At 46.8% G+C, this 18,674-nt stretch overlaps 1 protein-coding gene and 1 long non-coding RNA gene across 2 annotated transcripts in view; both read right to left on the bottom strand.

The window, feature by feature from the left end:
- LOC115383371 (uncharacterized) overlaps positions 1-6,315 on the bottom strand; it is a gene marked incomplete at its 5' end in the record, with an annotated part of 31,837 nt that extends 25,522 nt beyond the window's left edge. Inside the window, 3 exons of the mRNA XM_030085558.1 lie at positions 4,434-4,544; positions 4,625-4,972; positions 6,300-6,315. Of these exons, the coding sequence (XP_029941418.1) occupies positions 4,434-4,544; positions 4,625-4,972; positions 6,300-6,315 (475 nt within the window). The remainder of the gene's footprint in view (positions 1-4,433; positions 4,545-4,624; positions 4,973-6,299) is intronic.
- Positions 6,316-9,258: 2,943 nt separating this feature from the next.
- LOC115383411 (uncharacterized) lies at positions 9,259-14,199 on the bottom strand. The gene is made up of 3 exons (XR_003930669.1): positions 13,995-14,199; positions 10,406-10,440; positions 9,259-10,271 (listed from the first exon to the last, which is right to left on the bottom strand). It is a non-coding gene; the product is annotated as an uncharacterized LOC115383411 (long non-coding RNA).
- Positions 14,200-18,674: the final 4,475 nt, after the last annotated feature.

The raw sequence follows: 18,674 nt of genomic DNA, 5'->3' as shown, positions 1-18,674 counted from the left end.
AGTCTCAGCAGGGATGTCCAGACTTCCCTGTCCCCAGACACTTCCTCCAACTCCTCTGGGAGGATCCCAAGGCATTACCAGACCAGCCGAGAGACATAGTCTTTCCAGCGTGTCCTGGGTCTTCCCCGGGGTCTCCTCCCGGTGGGACATGTCCGAAACACCTCCCCAGGGAGGCGTCCTAAAGAGGTGCCCGAGCCTCCTCAGCTGGTTCCTCTCCATGTGGAGGAGTAGCGGCTCTACTCCGAGCTCCTCCCTGGTGACTGAGCTTCTCCCCCTGTCTCTAAGGGAGCACCCAGCCACCCTACGGAGGAAACTAATTTCAGCCGCTTGCATCCGGGATCTTGTCCTTTCAGTCATGACCCAAAGCTCATGACCATAGGTGAGGGTGGGAACGTAGATTGACCGGTAAATTGAGAGCTTTGCCTTTCGACTCAGTTCCTTCTTCACCACAACGGACCGATACAACGACCGCATCACTGCACCGATCCGCCTGTCAATCTCACCTCCATCCGTCCCTCACTCGTGAACAAGGCCCCAAGATACTTAAACTCCTCCACTTGAGTCTCTCCACTGACCTGGAGGGGGCAAGCCACCTTGTTCCGGTCGAGGCCCATGGCCGCGGATTTGGAGATGCTGATCCTCATCCCTGTCACTTCACACTCGACTGCGAACCGCCGCAGTGCACGATGGTCCGGGTTCGATGAAGCCAACAGGGCAACATCATCTGCAAAAAGCAAAGATGAAATCCTGTGGTTCACGAACTGGACCCCCTCCGGCCCCTGGCTGCACCTAGAAATTCTCTCCAGAAAGATTATGAACAGAACCGGTGACAAAGGGCAGCCCTGCCGGAGTCCAACATGCACCGGGAACAGGTCCGACTTACTGCCGGCAATGCGGACCAGACTCCTACTCCGGTCATACAGAGACTGGACGGCCCTTAACAAGGGGACCCGGACTCCGTTTTCCGGGAGCACCCCCCACAAGACACCACGAGGGACACGGTCGAACGCCTTCTCCAAGTCCACAAAACACCTGTGAACTGGTTGGGCGAACTTCCACGAGCCCTCGAGCACCCTATGCAGGTTCTAGAGCTGGTCCACTGTTATACGACCAGGACGAAAACCACATTGTTCCTCCGAAATCCGAGGTTCAACTAACGGTCGAATCCTCCTCTCCAGTACCCCAGAATAGATTTTCCCAGCGAGGTTGAGGAGTGTGATCCCCCTATAGTTGGAGCACACCCTCCGGTCCCCCTTTTTAAACAGGGGGACCACCACCCTGGTCTGCCAATCCAGAGGCACCGTCCCCGACTGCCACGTGATGTTGCAGAGACGTGTCAACCAAGACAGTCCCTGCACATCCAGAGACTTAAGATACTCCGGGCGAATCTCGTCCACCCCCGGTGCCTTGCCACCGAGGAGCTTGCCAACCACCTCGGTGACTTCAGCTTGGGTGATGGACGAGTCCACCTCTGACCTCAGTCCACCTCTGAGACCTTAGCCTCTGCTTCCTCCACGGAAGATGTGTCGACGGGATTGAGGAGGTCCTGGAAGTATTCCTTCCAATGTCCAACAATATCCCCAGTTGAAGTCAGCAGCTCCTCCTCCACTGTAAACAGTGTTAGTGGAGACCTGCTTTCCCCTCCTGAGGGCCCGGACGGTTTGCCAGAATCTCTTCGAGGCCGACCGGTAGTCCTCCTCCATGGCCTCCCCGAACTCCTCCCAGACCCCAGATTTTGCCTTCACAACCACTGGGACTGCATTTCGTTTCGCCTGCCGGTTCCTGTCAGCTGCTTCTGGAGTCCCACGAGCCAACAAGGCTCGGGAGGACTCCTTCTTCAGCTTGACGGCAGCCCTTCCAGTTTCCACCACCAGGTTCGGGGGTTGCCGCCACGACAGGCACCGGAGACCTTACGACCACAGCTCCGAGCAGCTGCTTCGACAATGGAGGTAGAGAACGTGGTCCACTCGGACTCAATGTCCCCAACCTCCCTTGGGACATGAGAGAAGCTCTCCTGGAGGTGGGAGTTGAAAACCCTGCTGACAGAAGGTTCCACCAGATGTTCCCAGCAGAACCTCACAAAACGTTTGGGTCTGCCAGGACTGTCCAGTTTCCTCCTCCGCCGTCGTGACACAGGTTAGTATCACCCTACTGATCATGTGTTGTTGCAATAGTAATCCTAACAACACAACAAAAAGAAATCAAAAAAATAACAATGTTACAGTAGCACCACAATCAAAGAATTTGCAGATTGAATTAAAGATACAATACTAGACGACATGTTTAGTCATGTTTTAATGTGTTAACGTTGGTAATATTGGTAATATTTCCTCAGTAACATGAAACATCCACTTTGAAAGCATTATTGTCATCCTTTCTGGTGAAATGTAACCAAGCTTTCAGGCGTTAGTGCTGCTGTGTGTGACCACAGTGGAAAATGTTTCTGTGGGGAGAGTGTGCTTCATTTATATTTAGTAGGGATGGGACGAGACACAAATTTCACGGGACGAGATGTCTCGCGAGATTGAGTCCACGAGATCGAGACGACACGAGACTGGGGGGGGGGGGGGGGGGGGGGGGGTGTTTGGTGCCGAGGTGTGGGGGCCAGCGCGGTACTCACGTGCAGCGTCGGAGCATGGAGTGTCGGGTCGGAGTGCCCCTTGTACGACCACGTTGCCCTCCGCTCTACACTGCGCCTGAGGCGGCCGCCTCGTTCGCCTATTCCCATTCAAACCGCGGCGCACAGACGACGCCATGACTGCTTTTGCACTTCATGCCACTAGGTGCGCTGTTTGCATGTTCAACCTTATTTTACACAGACACCACAGAGAAAGAAGGGCGCCGCAGCCGCTGCAGGCCATAGATATATATAGAAACACTAGATGGCTCATGGCGGCCATCTTGGTACAGGGCCGCTCACTCACTCATCACATTAATGTCAATTGAGCGTCAACTTTGAAATAGCTATAGATTGCTCAATTTTCAAAAGATTTTCAAACGACTTGGTTTGTTATAAACGTCAGACATGAAGGCATTTAACTGCATGCAAAAAGAAAAGTTGTGATATTAAAATTTAGTCTGCATCATAGCAACATAACTTTAGTAATAAATCAAACTGTCTGTAAATCCATGAAGAATTCAGTGAGTTGAGTATTTTAATTAGTGTAAATCACTCACCTTCCCTTAGATTACACAGAGCGCCCCAGAGTGGTCCACTGTACAAAGATGGCCGCCAGTGAACGACGTGGCTGACTCCGCCTTAAGGCATCTAGTTTTTATATGATATCTATGCTGCAGGCTCTCTCTGCATGTTGTTAGAAAAAGAGTGTAAGCCGGCAAGACGTGGTAAAATGTGCATTGATGCGATGCACCGTTTTTTCAATAAAAGAGAAGAACTGAACGATCGTTTCCGCACATTTTCTTTACGTCGTAGCAATTAAACTGTATCACAAGTAGTTTGTGTACTCAAAAGACCAAGATTCCTTGCGGATAGAACATGTGCAGAACAGTATTTCATGTCCCTTTCGACCGGGTTTTTAAATATGAATATGAGCACATTCAGGGTTTTGCACGTGTTTATATGGCTGTGCGCCATGTAATGTATCATTCCGTCAATATTCCAGTTAATAAAGAGTTTTTGCCTTAATATAAACGTACTTAATCTCGCGGCATTCAATCTCGCGAGATCTCGCGGCATTGCGATCTCGCGAGATCTCGTGACACGAGATCTCGTCCCATCCCTAATATTTAGCATGCAAATGTAGACAAACAAGTGCAACAATTTATGCACAAAACATCCAGATGTAAATGGACATGTATTTGTGGAATGAGCAGCAGAATCGATGAATGATTTGCTCAATGTTCTCTGCCATAGTCTGAAAGCTTTGATAAAACTTATAGCCACAAAGCAGAGTTGCAATGAGATATAATCGAGAAAACTCAGATATTCTCTCTGTGTTTGATTTAAATCACCTACAACGAACAGGAGCTGCACAGTTAAGATGAACATTTTCTTCATTAACAGGTTACATATTGTTTTGGAGACAGGACTACAGAGCAAACCTCCACCAACAGGTAAGATTTTCTCTCTGAACTTGCTGCTCTGCTGGCTTCATGGCTTTATCTTGTAGCAGCATACACCACATTCGGCTCCAGCTCTCTCTCAGCTGTTTGCCTTCTTCCACGGTTTGTTCTGGGCTGGAAACTCACTGCTGCATAGTTCAGGCCATCAGACTCCTGACTCTGTGAATGAAAGCATTGGCAGTTGCTCACCTGATATAAGATCACTCATCATCAGCTCCAGTGTAAATCAAATTACTTGAGTGTTCTGAGAAGTCAGTGTGTTATTTTGAGCTGAAAGACCAACGGTACACCTCTCTGAGATTTGGACTGAATTCTGGCACTACAAGTTAGAATGAAAACAACAGAAGTACCTGTGTGAAAGCTTCTGATTTTGAAAACCAAGGCAATGATGACCATGATCAGGAAGATGATTAAACCTCCCAGGAGCATGTAGGTTGAGTTGTGTGAATCAGGAAGTGTTTCTACAACAAAGACATCAAACCGACATGTTTCTGTTCAGAATTCAGCTTCAGAATGATTTGACACTGTAGAGGATTCTCACCTTGCATCTTTAAATAGGTGTGATTGAAGATGTCCATGCCGCTGTATATGTTATGTCCACAGAAGTACATGCCGGCGTCTGATAAATCCACTGGTTTGATGTTCAGGAAGATGTGACTGTTGTTGGAAGTCATTGTGAATCTTCCATTTTGAAATCCAGTATAGAGCGTTGCGTTGTCGTCAGAGCTGAACATAGCTGAAATGGAACTGATTTTGGATTCAGAGTTTGCCAACCTGTACCAGACAACCTGCATGAGCTGATCGGTGAGGTTGGAGCACAGCATTGTGACGTCTTCACCAGGCAGAACCTCGATGGTGCGAAAATCACCAACAGAGGAAGAGATCCAACCTGCAACAAACAAGTTTTGCTGTTGAAAATCTCAGTAAGTTCATTCTGTGGACACACAGAAGGAAAGTTTGAAGTTTGTTGTGTGTAGTTGAAGTCAATAAAAGTGGATGTACTCACAGAACATAGAAAGTAAAGCTGAGATCAGGGTCAGGGTCTCCATCGTTCCTACACTGAGATGTTTGTAATTAATCTGACCGAAGTCTCTCTGACAGTGACTTCCGTATCAAGAGGTGGGGCCGTCTCTGGATATCAGGTTGTGTGGGCGCTTCTACGGAAATGAAGACCCTAAAAGAACAGGACAGAATTATCATGTCTGATAATTCTTCTGAGAAACTAAAAAAATCTTTTCACCAAAAGATAAGTTGTGTCTCTGTCTATTTTAACGTAGCAACACATCTTGACACAACCATTTCAGTCAGATCAATATAAATCCTGCCAAACCATCCTAAAGAAATCCTAAAATAACTTACCTGACAGGTGCTGATGGAGTTATTGTCAGGAAAGTTTGGATGTGCATCACAGCACAGCTGGATCTGAAGCTGAACCAGCTGCTGTGAGCTGAAATGGTTTAAAATGTGCAGCTTCCAGAGCAACATGCTGGATACATGAACTCTTCTCACCAGTGTTTGGCTTCACTGTGATGCTTTCAATCAGTCAGTAAATGTTCTTCCTTCATGGTGATCCGGGAAACTCCATTAAACAAAAGATATTGTGACTCCAGAGAATCCAGGAGACTGAAACAGAGAGCAGAGTCACTGACTTCACTCTGCCTTTCTGCTTCAAGGCAGCAAAAACTCAGCAGAAGTGTTGTTCTGTCAGATGTGTCACGAAGGCATCGCGATGACAACAGGAAACAACAAATTTTCACCAGCATTTCAAAAAAACTGACCAGACACTATTGTGCGGCTTATCAAATACAATTTTTTGCATCAGGAAAAGTATGTACCATGTTGATTCCTAGTAAATAAAAACCATTTCTTTTAGGATTTTAAAAGACTGGAGAGAAACTGTTGTGTGAATGTTGCTGCTTGAGTTGCATGTGGTCGGCCTGAAGAGACCTTTCTGTGGCTTCTGCTGTGTCTGATAGGTTGTTCTCACCACAGAGGAAATGATGGAGGAGGAGGGAGCAAGAATTACACTGTGTTGGTCATTCACATTGACATGTAAACATGAAAGAAGAGAAGATAAACCTGTAAGTTTAGCAGAAGTTGTTACCATTTTTCAAGACTTGTAGTTGAGAGTTTTGGTAACACTTTAATTTAAGCACCCGGTATAACACATTATAAGTAGTTATAAACACTCATACATGATCACAGTGGTTTATAACTCACTATACAGCATAGGATTAGGGTTAAGGTTAGGGTTAGGTCCTGGCATTGTGATCATCTATGAATGTTTATAACTATAGCTACATGTATTATAATGGCACTATAATGCTTTATAAATGTACTTATAATGTGTTATACAGGGGGGCTTCAAACAAAGTGTTACCAGAGCTTCTTCAAAAAGTCTAAAGAGCGGAATCACGTGTCGGCTGATCAAAGCTTGCTGCAGCATGAGAATTTGTTCTCAGATCACCTCGTGCAGCCACTTCCTGTATCTTCCTCCCTGACAGGCCGATTCGTCCTTTCTGTTCGTGTTTGTCTGTTCAAACATCCAAACAGAGCCACTGCATGTCATTTGCAGGCCCTCAGCACAACTATTTCGTGACACCCCCCCCCCCCCCCCCCCCCCCCCCCCCCCCCCCACAAAAAAGGAGGCCAGAGTCAGTTTGATTAGCTAAACTCGCTGGGCCTACAACAGCCTACAGTACGGGGTGGTTTCCCCGCAACGCACACACACACACACACACACACACACACACACACACACACACACACGCACAGTCTTGTATTTCTATCCTTGTGGGGACCGTCCATTGACTCCCATTCATGTCTAGCCCCTAACCCTAACCCTAACCCACACCAAAACAAAGCGTAGCCCTAAAGAAATGTTTTTGCACTTTTACTTTTTCCAGTAACTACAACATGGCCAAGAAAACACTGTTTCCCCCCATGGGGACCCAAAAAATGTCCCAACGAGGTAGGTCGTGCCAGGTTTTCCTATCCTTGTGGGGACATTTGGTCCCCACAAGGACAGAAATACCCGTACACCTAGACACAGACACACAGACACACACACACACAGACACACACACACACACACACACACACACACACACACACACACACACACACACACACACACACACACACACACACACAAACCATCACCACCACCACCTCACAGGGATCAGAACTGAGTTGTGGGAGCTCCTGAACTATCAGCAGGAACAACTTAACCAGATGTCACAGACTGTAGCTTCTTTACAGTCCCCCTCGTAGGTTTTTGGCCCAGTCGTAGGGGCTCTGATCTGTCAAAGGTGCCAGCAATCAGGTCATGATGGAGTGTGATGGAGAAACGTTTCCCTCTTCCACTCTTTGGGCTGGGTCTTCTCATCCCTCTGCTCAGTCGGAAAACTGAAGCCCACCGATCTGCTGAGCCTCAGCTCCGGTGGGGAGTCAACAGGCACACGGAAAAGGACTGTAGGGAAGTTCATGTCACCTACCAAGCTGGATTATTGATCAGGCCACAGCGAAAATGCCATCAGGGCATTGAAGGGATGAACGAGCTGTTGCAGAAGTGTGGTTCCTGGCCTGGAATGTGCTCTGACATAAAGCAGTGGGTTTCAGAATGCGACCTGAATGCTGTCAGTTTGCTCAAGATTCAGGGCCAAGGTCACACAGCTTATTGGTCCAACTGCTTGCATCTCGGCCAAATGAGATCGTATTTGAGTATTCGATTTCACCATGTTAGAGCCCTATGGCTAGAAAATATCCTAGTGCTGACAGATGTATTCAGTAAATACACCGTGACTGTCCCAACTTGGGCTCAGCGTACCTCTACTGTGGCTCAGTTTCTGCTGAACGATTACTTTTTCAGGTTTGGTGTTCTGAGTTGTATTCACTTGGATCATTGTCAGAATTTTGGATGCTCGTTGATCCAACAGCTCTGTTGCTTTTATACAGTTGAGAAATCTTGCACCGCTCCATACTACTTTGCTAGTCATGGACAGTGCAAGAGGTTCAGTCAGACTATTCACAACCACGCACACTGCCAACATCACGAAAACAGGATTGGGCCTCCTGTCTTCCACAAGTACTGTTCTGCTGTAATACCATGCAGCATCAGGCCACAGGTGAAGGTACATTCTTTCTGATGTTTGTTACGGAGCCGGGGCTTCTGATTGACTTTTTATTGTGCTGAGTTCGGGACTCCTTTCTGGGGAATGTGCACGACTGAGTAGCTGAGCATCAGGAAAGACTTAAGTTGATTTTTGCGGGCGCACATGAACGACTGTTGGCGGCCGCTCACTTGCGTAAACAATGCCATGACCTGCGGGTGCATGAGGCACCACTGCAGGTGGGTCAGTTGGTTAGGGTTAGGCTACCTTCAAGACCATAGTGCTTGGGGTCTGCACAAAATCCAGGACATGTGGAGTTCTGTGGTCTGCCAGGTACTGAGAGCCCTATGAATTACTTGAGCAAAATATGTCATATGCACTGTGACATGCTGAAGGGCCACGTTGGGCCCTTTTTTACTGCCCCTCCTGCTCCAGCTCCGGCACTAGAACCAGCTCCCTTGGGTAGTTCATCTAGTTGTGGTTGCTGGTTCCTGAAGCTCCCTTGCCACCTGCTGTAGCTACAACTTCCTGTCTTGCAGAGTCTGTTTCAGTGACTCCAGCTGGTAACATGCTTCTTCCAGCTACCCCAAGCCAGACTGCACTCAAGCCAGACTGCACTCAGCAGATGCTCCACAGTCACCTGCAGGCCCACCAGTACCAGCTTGCCAGCCATGCAATGGATGGGGCCAACCACAGCTGGGCAACATTCAAATGTCCATTGTCTTCCGATGATTACTTCTTCAAGAATGTAATCTCGGGACTTAACGATTTCCTACTTTCAACATCATTAGTTACTTTATAATTACTTGTTTTTTAAAAGCATGATGCTCAACCTGAATACACTTTAAAGCAAGAGAGCTTTCAATCTTATTCTGTTCTTTCTGCATATTCCATCATATAAAATTGAATCAAATGAAAACTTCCTTATTAAACTTTATTCGATTTCAATCTTATAACTTCATGCATATTACATCCACCATGTTTTCATAAAGTTATATTTCTGCATGTTCCAGCAGGAATAAATACAATTTTGTCCTTGGATACTCCTTCAATTAAACAAAATTTACTTTGTAAATTCTCACATTTCACATTTGTATCCTATTTATATTTCTTTTCTTTTGCTGCTGTAACACTGCAATTTCCCCCTGTGGGACAAATAAAGGACTTTCAAGTTCAATTTCAATTTAAATTTCACATTCAATAAACTTTGTATTGAGACTTTGCAGGGAGTATCTATTTTTTCCGGTTTCAAAAAGGTGAAGACATCCTTAATCCACCTGGTGTGGGAGGGTGAGTGGGGGCTCTTCCAATGTATCAAGATTGCACGTCTTTCTATCAAGGTGAGGAAGACTATAAAATCAGCAAAATGGGAGGGCAGTATCTGGTCAGAAGGTCAGACCCCAAACAGGCCAAATAGTGGAGAGGGAAGAATGGTGACAGGTGTGACGGCAGAGAGTAAAGCAAATCCAGATTCCCAATACTGGAACAGTGCTGGGCAGGTCCAAAACGTGTGTGCAAGACTAGCTGGTCCTGTGTGGCATCGATTACCGTTAGGATCGATACCAGGATGTATGTGAGCTCATTTACTTTTAGACCAATTGGCTCTATGAAGTACTTTTCATTGTAAGACTCTATGGCAGCACAAATGGAGGAAGTATGAAGACATTTCAGAGCTGACTGCCACTGTACATACATAGGAGGAAATAGCCTCGCCTCCAGCTCATTAACAGAAATTCAAACCTAAGTAATTTTACACTTAAAGAGGACATATGATGCTATTATTCAGTCACGACATATAGGTCTCAGAAGCCCAAAAACATAGTATTAAAGTTTGCTTGCCCCAAATTAATCCTTTGTTCAGAGTTTCAGCAGTCTAAAAAGTTGCTCTGACGAGCCCTCCTCAGAACAGGCTGTTTCTGAGCCTGCTTCCCAGTATGCACTTGAACGCATCTGGCCACGCCCACTCTCTCACAAACACACATGCTGGGACTGAATAAATCACACTCAGATCGGTGTCTCCGTGTGGTGACGGTCTTCTGTCACAGCTGCATCATCCAGATCATCCTCGTCTCGTCCCTGTGAATCAGGACATTCACGTCAGCACAGACACTACGCCATGCTCGCCATTGCTGCACAGAGTTAACGCACCAGAGATACACTTGAATTGGTAGAGATGAAAGAAAAAAAGCAGAGAAAAGCAGCCTGAATACCTGGTGATGTGGATTCTGGTACGAATCGCCACGACCTGCCGTGAATAAAAAATATTTAATATCATGTTGGTACTGGTGAATTTTCCTGCTGTTGTTTTCTATGGAAACATGTTTCATTTGAAAAAAAAACACCTTTTTGGAGTCTTTTCATCCCAACAACCAGATAAATGATGGCCATCATGATGAGAACAGTAACAGCAATCCGGATCCCAATCGGCAAGTAAAATCGGCACCAGGATTTTAAAGTGGACACGGAACAGAACAGGGAGCCAGTGGAGGGATTTTAAAACAGGTGTGATATGGGACCTCCTGTTGGTGCTGGTCAGTCGTCTCGCAGCTGAATTTTGGACGTACTGGAGACGAGCAGCCCTTTCTTGTTGAGGCAGGTGAACAGGCTGTTGCAGTAGTCCAGTCGCGAGGATATGAATGCATGTATGATCATTTTGAGCTCGTTTTTTGACACCATGTGTCTGAGCTTAGCAATATTGCGGAGCTGGAAGAAACAGTTTCTTACCAGCTGCCTCAAGTGGTGGTCTAATGACATGGAGCCGTCAAAGATCACCCCGAGATTCCTCAGTTCAGTTTTGATTGAGGGGCTCAGGTCACCAAGGTGCTGCTTGATGGCGGGGATGGCACTGTCCGGGGCGATGATAAGGGTCTCCGTTTTTCCTGGGTTTAGTTGGAGGCTGTTGTCGCTGAGCCACTGCTTGATTTGTGACAGGCAGTTCATTAGCGAGCTCAGTTTGTGTGTTTCTGAGGGCTTGAAGGTGCAGTACAGCTGGAGGTCGTCAGCAAAAAGGTGGTACGAGACATCACTGAATTGCTGGATTATCTGGCCCAGGGGAAGGACGTACAGCAGGAACAAGAGGGGTCCCAGAACTGAGCCCTGAGGCACACCACACTGCAGGTTGGCTGGTTCAGACATGATGTGGTTGGTTAACACACTAAAACTCCTACCAGCCAGGTAGGAGGAGAACCACTGGAGCACTGGAACTGACAAGCCAATCAGGTCCTGCAGCCTGTTCATAAGGATCTGGTGGTCAACTGTCGAAGGCTGAAGACCAGTCCACCAGGACCAGAACTGCGTGTCTCCCCGAGTCGGCAGACATTAGGATGTCGCTAGACACTTTTTGTAGAGCAGTTTCTGCAGAGTGGTGTGTACAAAACCCTGGCTGAAACGTGTTGTAGAGGTCATGCGTTTGTAAAAAAGACGTAAGTTGAGTCGCCACCACCTTTTCTAACATTTTGGGCAAAAAAGGCAGTTTAGATATGGGCCTGTAGTTCTTAAGATCATGTTGGTCCAAGTTAGGTTCTACGACTGCATGCTTGAAGGTGGAGGGAAACACACCAGAAGAGAATGACAGGTTGAACATTTTGGTCACCCATGGTCCGACTGTCAAAAACACTCACAAGGAGCTTAGGTGGAAACATATCTACAGAACTGGAGGAGGGTTTTGTTTCGGCCATCATTGCTGTGACGTCTTCAAGACATACAGGAGTAAAAGAGGACCAGGCATGTAAAGGTGGTTTGGCCAGACCTGGACTGCACATGGAAGGTGCTGGGATTTTGTCTTTTATGTCTCTGATTTTGTCAACAAAGAAGGTCAGAAGATCACTGCTGTCAGCCTTACCGGAACAGGAGCAGCCAGCGAAGCAAGAGACGCCATGGAGCTTATGGTGTCAAACAACCCTTTGGGATTTTTCTTATTAGATGTTATCAAGGCAGCAAAGTATTTGGATCTTGGATCCTTAATGGTTTTATTTAAGGAGGACATTAAATCCCTGAGGTGTAGTCTGTGAATCTCAAGCTTCGTGGATTTCCAGAGGCGCTCAGTTTTCCGACACAGTCTTTTTTGGCTCAGGATGTTGTCATTTAACCAGGGAGATGACTGCTTTCTGGAGACATTGCTAGATTTTAGTGGAGCCACAGAGTGAGTTAAAACAGCACATAAAGCCATCAGCATCAGTGCAGTGGGTCACGTCACGAGTGTCAAACAGGGCACAGAATCTCTCAGCTGTGGTTTCAGTAATGATCCTCCTTTCTCCCTTTGCAGAGGCAGGCTGAGGTTCAGGTGGAATAATCAGTTCAAAAACACACAACTGTGGTCACTCAGATGAACATCCTCCACACACACACTTCTAACACGGAGGCCTTGAGAGAAGACCAGGTCTAGAGTGTGACCTTTGCTGTGGGTGGGGCCTGACACATGCTGTTGGAAATTGAAAGATTCAGTCAGTAATAAGAGCTCAGCTGCAGAGATACATGAACCATCATCAATGTGCAGATTGAAATCTCCAAGGACCAAAACTTCATCCAGTTTTATGATGGATGATAAAAAGTAATTGAAGTCATTTAGGAAGGCACCAGCAGGGCCAGGAGGGCGATAGACCAGAAAACAGTGAAATGAGGTAGAGGAGCCAATTTTCATCATTTGGGACTCAAAAGAAGTGTAGTGGTCAGTGTTCATTGTTCTGCAGGTGTAGCTGTCCCAGTACACAGCAGCAAGACCACCTCCATGGCGACAGGGGCGGGGCCAACCGAGAACTGAGCAACCAGCAGGACACAGCTCCTTCAGGTGGATGAACTCCCTGTCTCTCTGCCAGGTCTCCGTGAGGAACAGGAAGTCCAGGTTTTCACTGGTAAACAGTTCGTTCAGTGAGAAGGATTTGTTTGCAATAGAGCGAGCGTTCAGGAGACCAATACTACTACCTGGTGATGACGTCACTGCGCTCGTGTCGGCTGTGTCTAATGGGATCGGCCGAAGCCACCTCCTGCGATCACGTGATGTTTGGTTCCTTCGGCGGGCGTAGGCCGGCTGTTTCTCCGCTGGTGTAAACATGGAAGTCGAGGATAATCCTGATAACCCGGCGGCGAAGTCCGATGGGCAGTGCTGCAGCCTCAGGACGTCCGGGAGCAGCGGCGACGGTGGTCAAATGTAGTACTCCGCTGGCGGATGGAGACAGCAGGCGTCCGAGCGAGCAGGAGCAACGGGCTGGACGAATCGCGGACGCCGTGGTCGCCATGACAGACAGGATTCTATGGCAGGATAAAGGCCGCTCCAGCAGCTGGACCATCTCAGAGCCTACAGTTTCACCAGGGTTCCAGCTCTTTTTCCACGTCTCCTTGGACGTTTCCTCCGTGGGATGATGGCGGGTGTGCGCAGGAGGTAAGCTGGCACAGACCGCAGGTGAGGAGGAAGAGCCCATGTTTGGTCGTCCAGATGAAGCTTCTGGCGTGCTTCTTGGTATGACTTACAGCTGAGGAGCGATTGGCAATCATATACCAACACAGCAGCGGAGTCTTAGCAGAGTAGGCAGAGTAGTGCAACGGCAAGGAGCAGGTACAGCAGGGCAGGCAGACGGCAAGCCGCACAGGCTGGCGCCATCTTGTGCGTGGCTCTGTCGGAACACCACTGCCAAATTCTTGAAAAAAAAGAGCTTTTCAGCAGAACATTTAATGCTGTTTGTCCAGTGCCGGTGTTTGAATTATGACAGAAGTTAAAAAAGGAAGAGGATCTGATGAATGGAACATGTAAAACCTGGATTTGTGTCATTATTAGGGTCTGCAAAATGAAATGAGGATTCTTACCATGAACTTCGAAATGTGTTGCTTCAATAATTATAGGACTCCTTGAAACGTAGTATCCACAGAAGTACAGTAAAGAGTCCGATACGTTCACTGTCTTGATGGTCAGAAATACCACAGACACGTTGGAGCTCATTACAAATTTCTCTTTTGGAAATCCTTTATCGTTTTTAATGTCCTTTTGTGATTCGAACATGGAGGCGATATGGTAGAGATGTGATGTATTGGTCACTCTAAACCAGGTTATTAGTTGAGGAATAGTGGAAAAGTTGGAGCACAGCAGTTTGACGTCTTCACCAGGCTGCACCTCCACAGACCGAATCTTTAATCCTGAGACAAAGCTCCTGTCTGAAAGATCAAGACACACCTTCACACATGGAAGTAAAAACTGGTCCAAAAAGGTTCATTGGTCTTCCAAGTTATAATCCAAAACAAAGGTTCTTTTCCAAAGACCAGGGAGGTATTTTGTTATTTACCTGATGGTTTCGGCAGCTGTCAGCTGTCAACATCACGTGACACTCTGAAGAAGACAGCTGACAGCTGCCGAAACCGTCAGGTAAATAACAAAATACCTCCCTGGTCTTTGGAAAAGAACCTTTGTTTTGGAAGTAAAAACTGTCAAAACTGTGTGTTTGTTCATTTCCATCACTTACCGAGGAAACAGAGAAGCAAAGACGCCGTCAAGATCACGCTCCTCATTGTGCAGGTGACACTGAGTCTGTGATGGTTGCAGCTGTGAGTTTCAGAAGAAGGAAGTGGGTCGTTTTCTACTTGGTGTGTTTTTAAATGAACACTTAACAGTAGTAATCTGGTGAGAGGAGGTCCAAACCAAACATGGTGAGTTAGAGACGCTGTGGGACTCAGTGAGGTCTCTGAACCAGGGGATGAGCAGGCTGTTGAGGAAAACAAGAGGATGAGGGAGTTCAATTCAGTTTAATTTGATTTTATTTTCAAAGTGTTTTCGAGACACTTTTACAGAGGAAACCCAACAACCCACCCCCAGCGTCTCTAGAGGGAGGGCAGAGGGAAGAGGGAACCAAGTAGTCTCTCGAGGTGTGGCAGTGCAGGGCAGCGCAGATCACATCAGTGTGCTGTAGCTGCAAGCAGTACATCTGGCCCTTAAACACTTCTTGGCCATACCTGAGGGGTATTGAACATTTCCTTGATGAATAGGGACCCTCCTCTCACTGATTTCTTACTGTTAGTTTAACCAGTAATGTTAGTCACTGTAACTGTGGTGAGGTGGTTGAAGCTCTGTACTTGAAGTCTTGAACTGAACTTCTCACCTACCTGTGGTCGCTGTCTTTCACACCAATCTCCTGCAGAATGGTAGCTTCATGCAAATATGTGCAACTGTCACATGGCACCCTCCCAAACACAGCATTTATCAATTACAAAGACAAGTGCAGGAAAGCCAAACCAACATGCACATTTCATTTATGTAGTTTCATAATTTTAGCGCCTAACCAACAAACAGAAAAAAAAAAAAAAAATGTTATAGTGGCAACACACCCAAAGAATTTGAAGATTGAATTAAAGATACATTATAAGATTACATATTTAGTCATGTTTTAAAGCTAGGGTCGGCGATCTTGGAAAACTAGCATGTATTCGAATGTAGCATCTCCCCAACTCTCCGCCTAGCTCCCAACCCCATTTGAGGAGCTCCCGTTGGCAATGGACGCGGAAGCGCCGCGCACGGACGGAGTTTGAGATCGCCTCCAATGTTATTAACCTTTCTGACTGCCCGTACACAACGCGCATAGGAGTGCAGCGCCCCCGGTCAGCTTCGTTCTATTTTTCACGCGAGCCGCGTGCGCCCAGAGCGCCTTGGCAACGCGCGCGTGCACTGAACCAGGGCGAGTGCACACCATTGAAATGTACGCGCAGGGGGCTGGTAGAACGGCGAAGGGATTTCATTGATTCCTTAAGAGCGGTCTACGCCTTAGGATTGGTTGGAGTTTTTACTGTCCTGTGGCCGCTACAGTTGTCAGATTTTTTCTGCACCTTTTTCCGTCCACATAATGTATTGACTTCTCCCAGGGGGCAAGGAGCATTTCACTCAGTATGACAAAAAGTGCTTTTGGACAACATTGCCTACCCTAGCTTTAATGTGCTAACGTTGGTAATATTGGTAGTATTTCCTCAGTTTGATGAAACATCGACTGAAACCCAGATATTGACCTGAACCCAAATTTTAGCTGCATGTAATAGGGGTGTAACGGTACACAAAAGCCACGGTACGGTATGTACCTCGGTGTAAGGGTCACGGTTCGGTACGTTTTTCGGTACAGTGGGGAAAAAGTAAAAAAAGCTCACAAATGTACCAGAACATTTTTCCCAAGCTTTCCCACGCGACACATTATTGGCCCAGTTTGCATGGTGTTTTTTCAATCCGATTGTAAACAATAGTATTAAACGCCAGTGTATTCATGTACAGCATACAAAGCATCCATGCGCACAAAGTCTCACGAGGAACTTGCAGGTCTTCCTCTCTGCAGCAGCAGTCCTCAGCGCCAAGCAGAGAGTTTTTATCTGCTGATATCTGCTCAAATAATGTCCCAAAATCTCCATGATATGCTGCTGAAGGAGCGGCTGCTCCCCTGACCGCAGCACCGCCGCGCGGAGCAGCACGTCTCGGTGTGAGCTCTGCGCCGCATGCCGATGTTTCGAATTATCTGGTGCCCGTGTTAACTTGTGACCAATAATGACTGAAACATCTAGTCGTTCTGGCGAACGTCGGTTATCGACAGTTACAGTAAGTGTATACGTTTAAAGTCTTTTGTGAGTCTTACTTTAACAACTGCTGTAATCAGCATGTGTTTACACAGACCTCCGCTGTCATTCGTTAACACGGGAACCAGTTAATCCATAACACCAGCCGGCGATCGCTCGTATTCTGCTATAGAGCTCTTTATACAACTCGCTGTTGCGCGATTTGGTTCCATCTCGCCTCTCCAATGTTTTTTATGTCGGGGTTTTGTATTAAAAAAGTGTTTTTCCACCACCGTGGCGTTCTCTGCTGGTTTTTTGACTGTGCTGCTTCCTGTTTACTGGCACGTCACACGTCACTCCGTATGAGGGAACGCACGCGGAACAAATACTCTCCTGTTTAATCCGCTCCGCCACATGCTGCAGCTCTCATTCCGCTTGTACTTTCTTCTTTGTTTGTTCATGTTTGGACCTGCTTGTTCTACTTCTTCTTCTTCTGTGATAATGATGGTTGCCGGCAGCTTTTAGGCTCATTACCGCCATCTAAGGTTGGAATTTTTTTTTTTTTTTTTACTCACTGGTGTATTCGTCGTGTGATTGTGTGTGCCGAACACACACTGGGCGTGCGCCCAGAGCGCCTTGGCAACGCGCGCGTGCACTGAACCAGGGCGAGTGCACACCATTGAAATGTACGCGCAGGGGGCTGGTAGAACGGCGAAGGGATTTCATTGATTCCTTAAGAGCGGTCTACGCCTTAGGATTGGTTGGAGTTTTTACTGTCCTGTGGCCGCTACAGTTGTCAGATTTTTTCTGCACCTTTTTCCGTCCACATAATGTATTGACTTCTCCCAGGGGGCAAGGAGCATTTCACTCAGTATGACAAAAAGTGCTTTTGGACAACATTGCCTACCCTAGCTTTAATGTGCTAACGTTGGTAATATTGGTAGTATTTCCTCAGTTTGATGAAACATCGACTACATTTACATGTCAACTAATATTCGGGTTCAGGTGAATATCTGGGTTTCCGAAACATTAGGAAAACCCGGTTTACATGCTTTAACAGACAGAGAGTTACCCCATTTACAAGTCAGCACATTCAATCGGGATCTCCCTTTCCAAACCACGGCACACGTCATATAAATAAATGAATCGTGTTCTCAAAACAAAACAGCTCTGACCGGAGCGGCTTTGTGTTGCCAGATTGGGTGGGATTTCCGCCAAAGCAAGCTTGTTTTTTGAACACGTTGGACAGGTTGATGAAATGATTATGGGGTTATGACGCGTTTTTTTAATCATACAAATACGGTTTTAACGTGCATTTTCAACTGAGATGGAGGTTTGGGCTGCTTTCTACAGGTTTCATATTGTTTACGGGCTAGATCGACAGATCTGGCAACCTCCTCCAGTGGACTGCAGAGGCAGTGCTGCGGGGATTCCGTTCTGTAGACGGAACATAGACAGAACGGCTGTTCTGTTGTACATGATTTTTCTGCAGGCCATACAAATCCCCGACTTTCAGAAGGAAGCATGTGCGATGTGCACGCTTAGAATAACAGTTCGTATCGTGCGTTACGGAAGCCTCACACGAACAAAAGTGTGGTGAGTTTCGCACCTACTCGTTGCTGGACTCAAAACACCATGATTCATTGCGGATGGGGCATGCGCAGAACCAAAAACAATGTCCCTTAACTCGTTATCTGTTTACAAGGCGGCACTTTTGGGTCTGAAAATGATTAACCCAGCAGTCTTTTTCGAGTTTTTAAAATCTCGAAAATGAGCTTTTTCGGGTTTTTGCGGGTGTTTACGTGGCCACGCGGCCACGCGCTATCGGGTTATTGCCAATATTCGGGTTTGAAAAGGGTTATTGGCTGCATGTAAACATGCAGTACGTTTATATGCAGCCAATAACTCTTTTCAAACCCTTTTCAAACTCGAATGTTGGCAATAACCCAGTAGCGCATGGCCATGTAA

The sequence above is a fragment of the Salarias fasciatus genome, chromosome 3, assembly GCF_902148845.1.
Source record: "Salarias fasciatus chromosome 3, fSalaFa1.1, whole genome shotgun sequence".
In the NCBI taxonomy this organism is placed as follows: domain Eukaryota; kingdom Metazoa; phylum Chordata; class Actinopteri; order Blenniiformes; family Blenniidae; genus Salarias; species Salarias fasciatus.
Note: the sequence above shows the minus strand (reverse complement) of the source record. Positions and strands in the feature narration are given on the sequence as shown.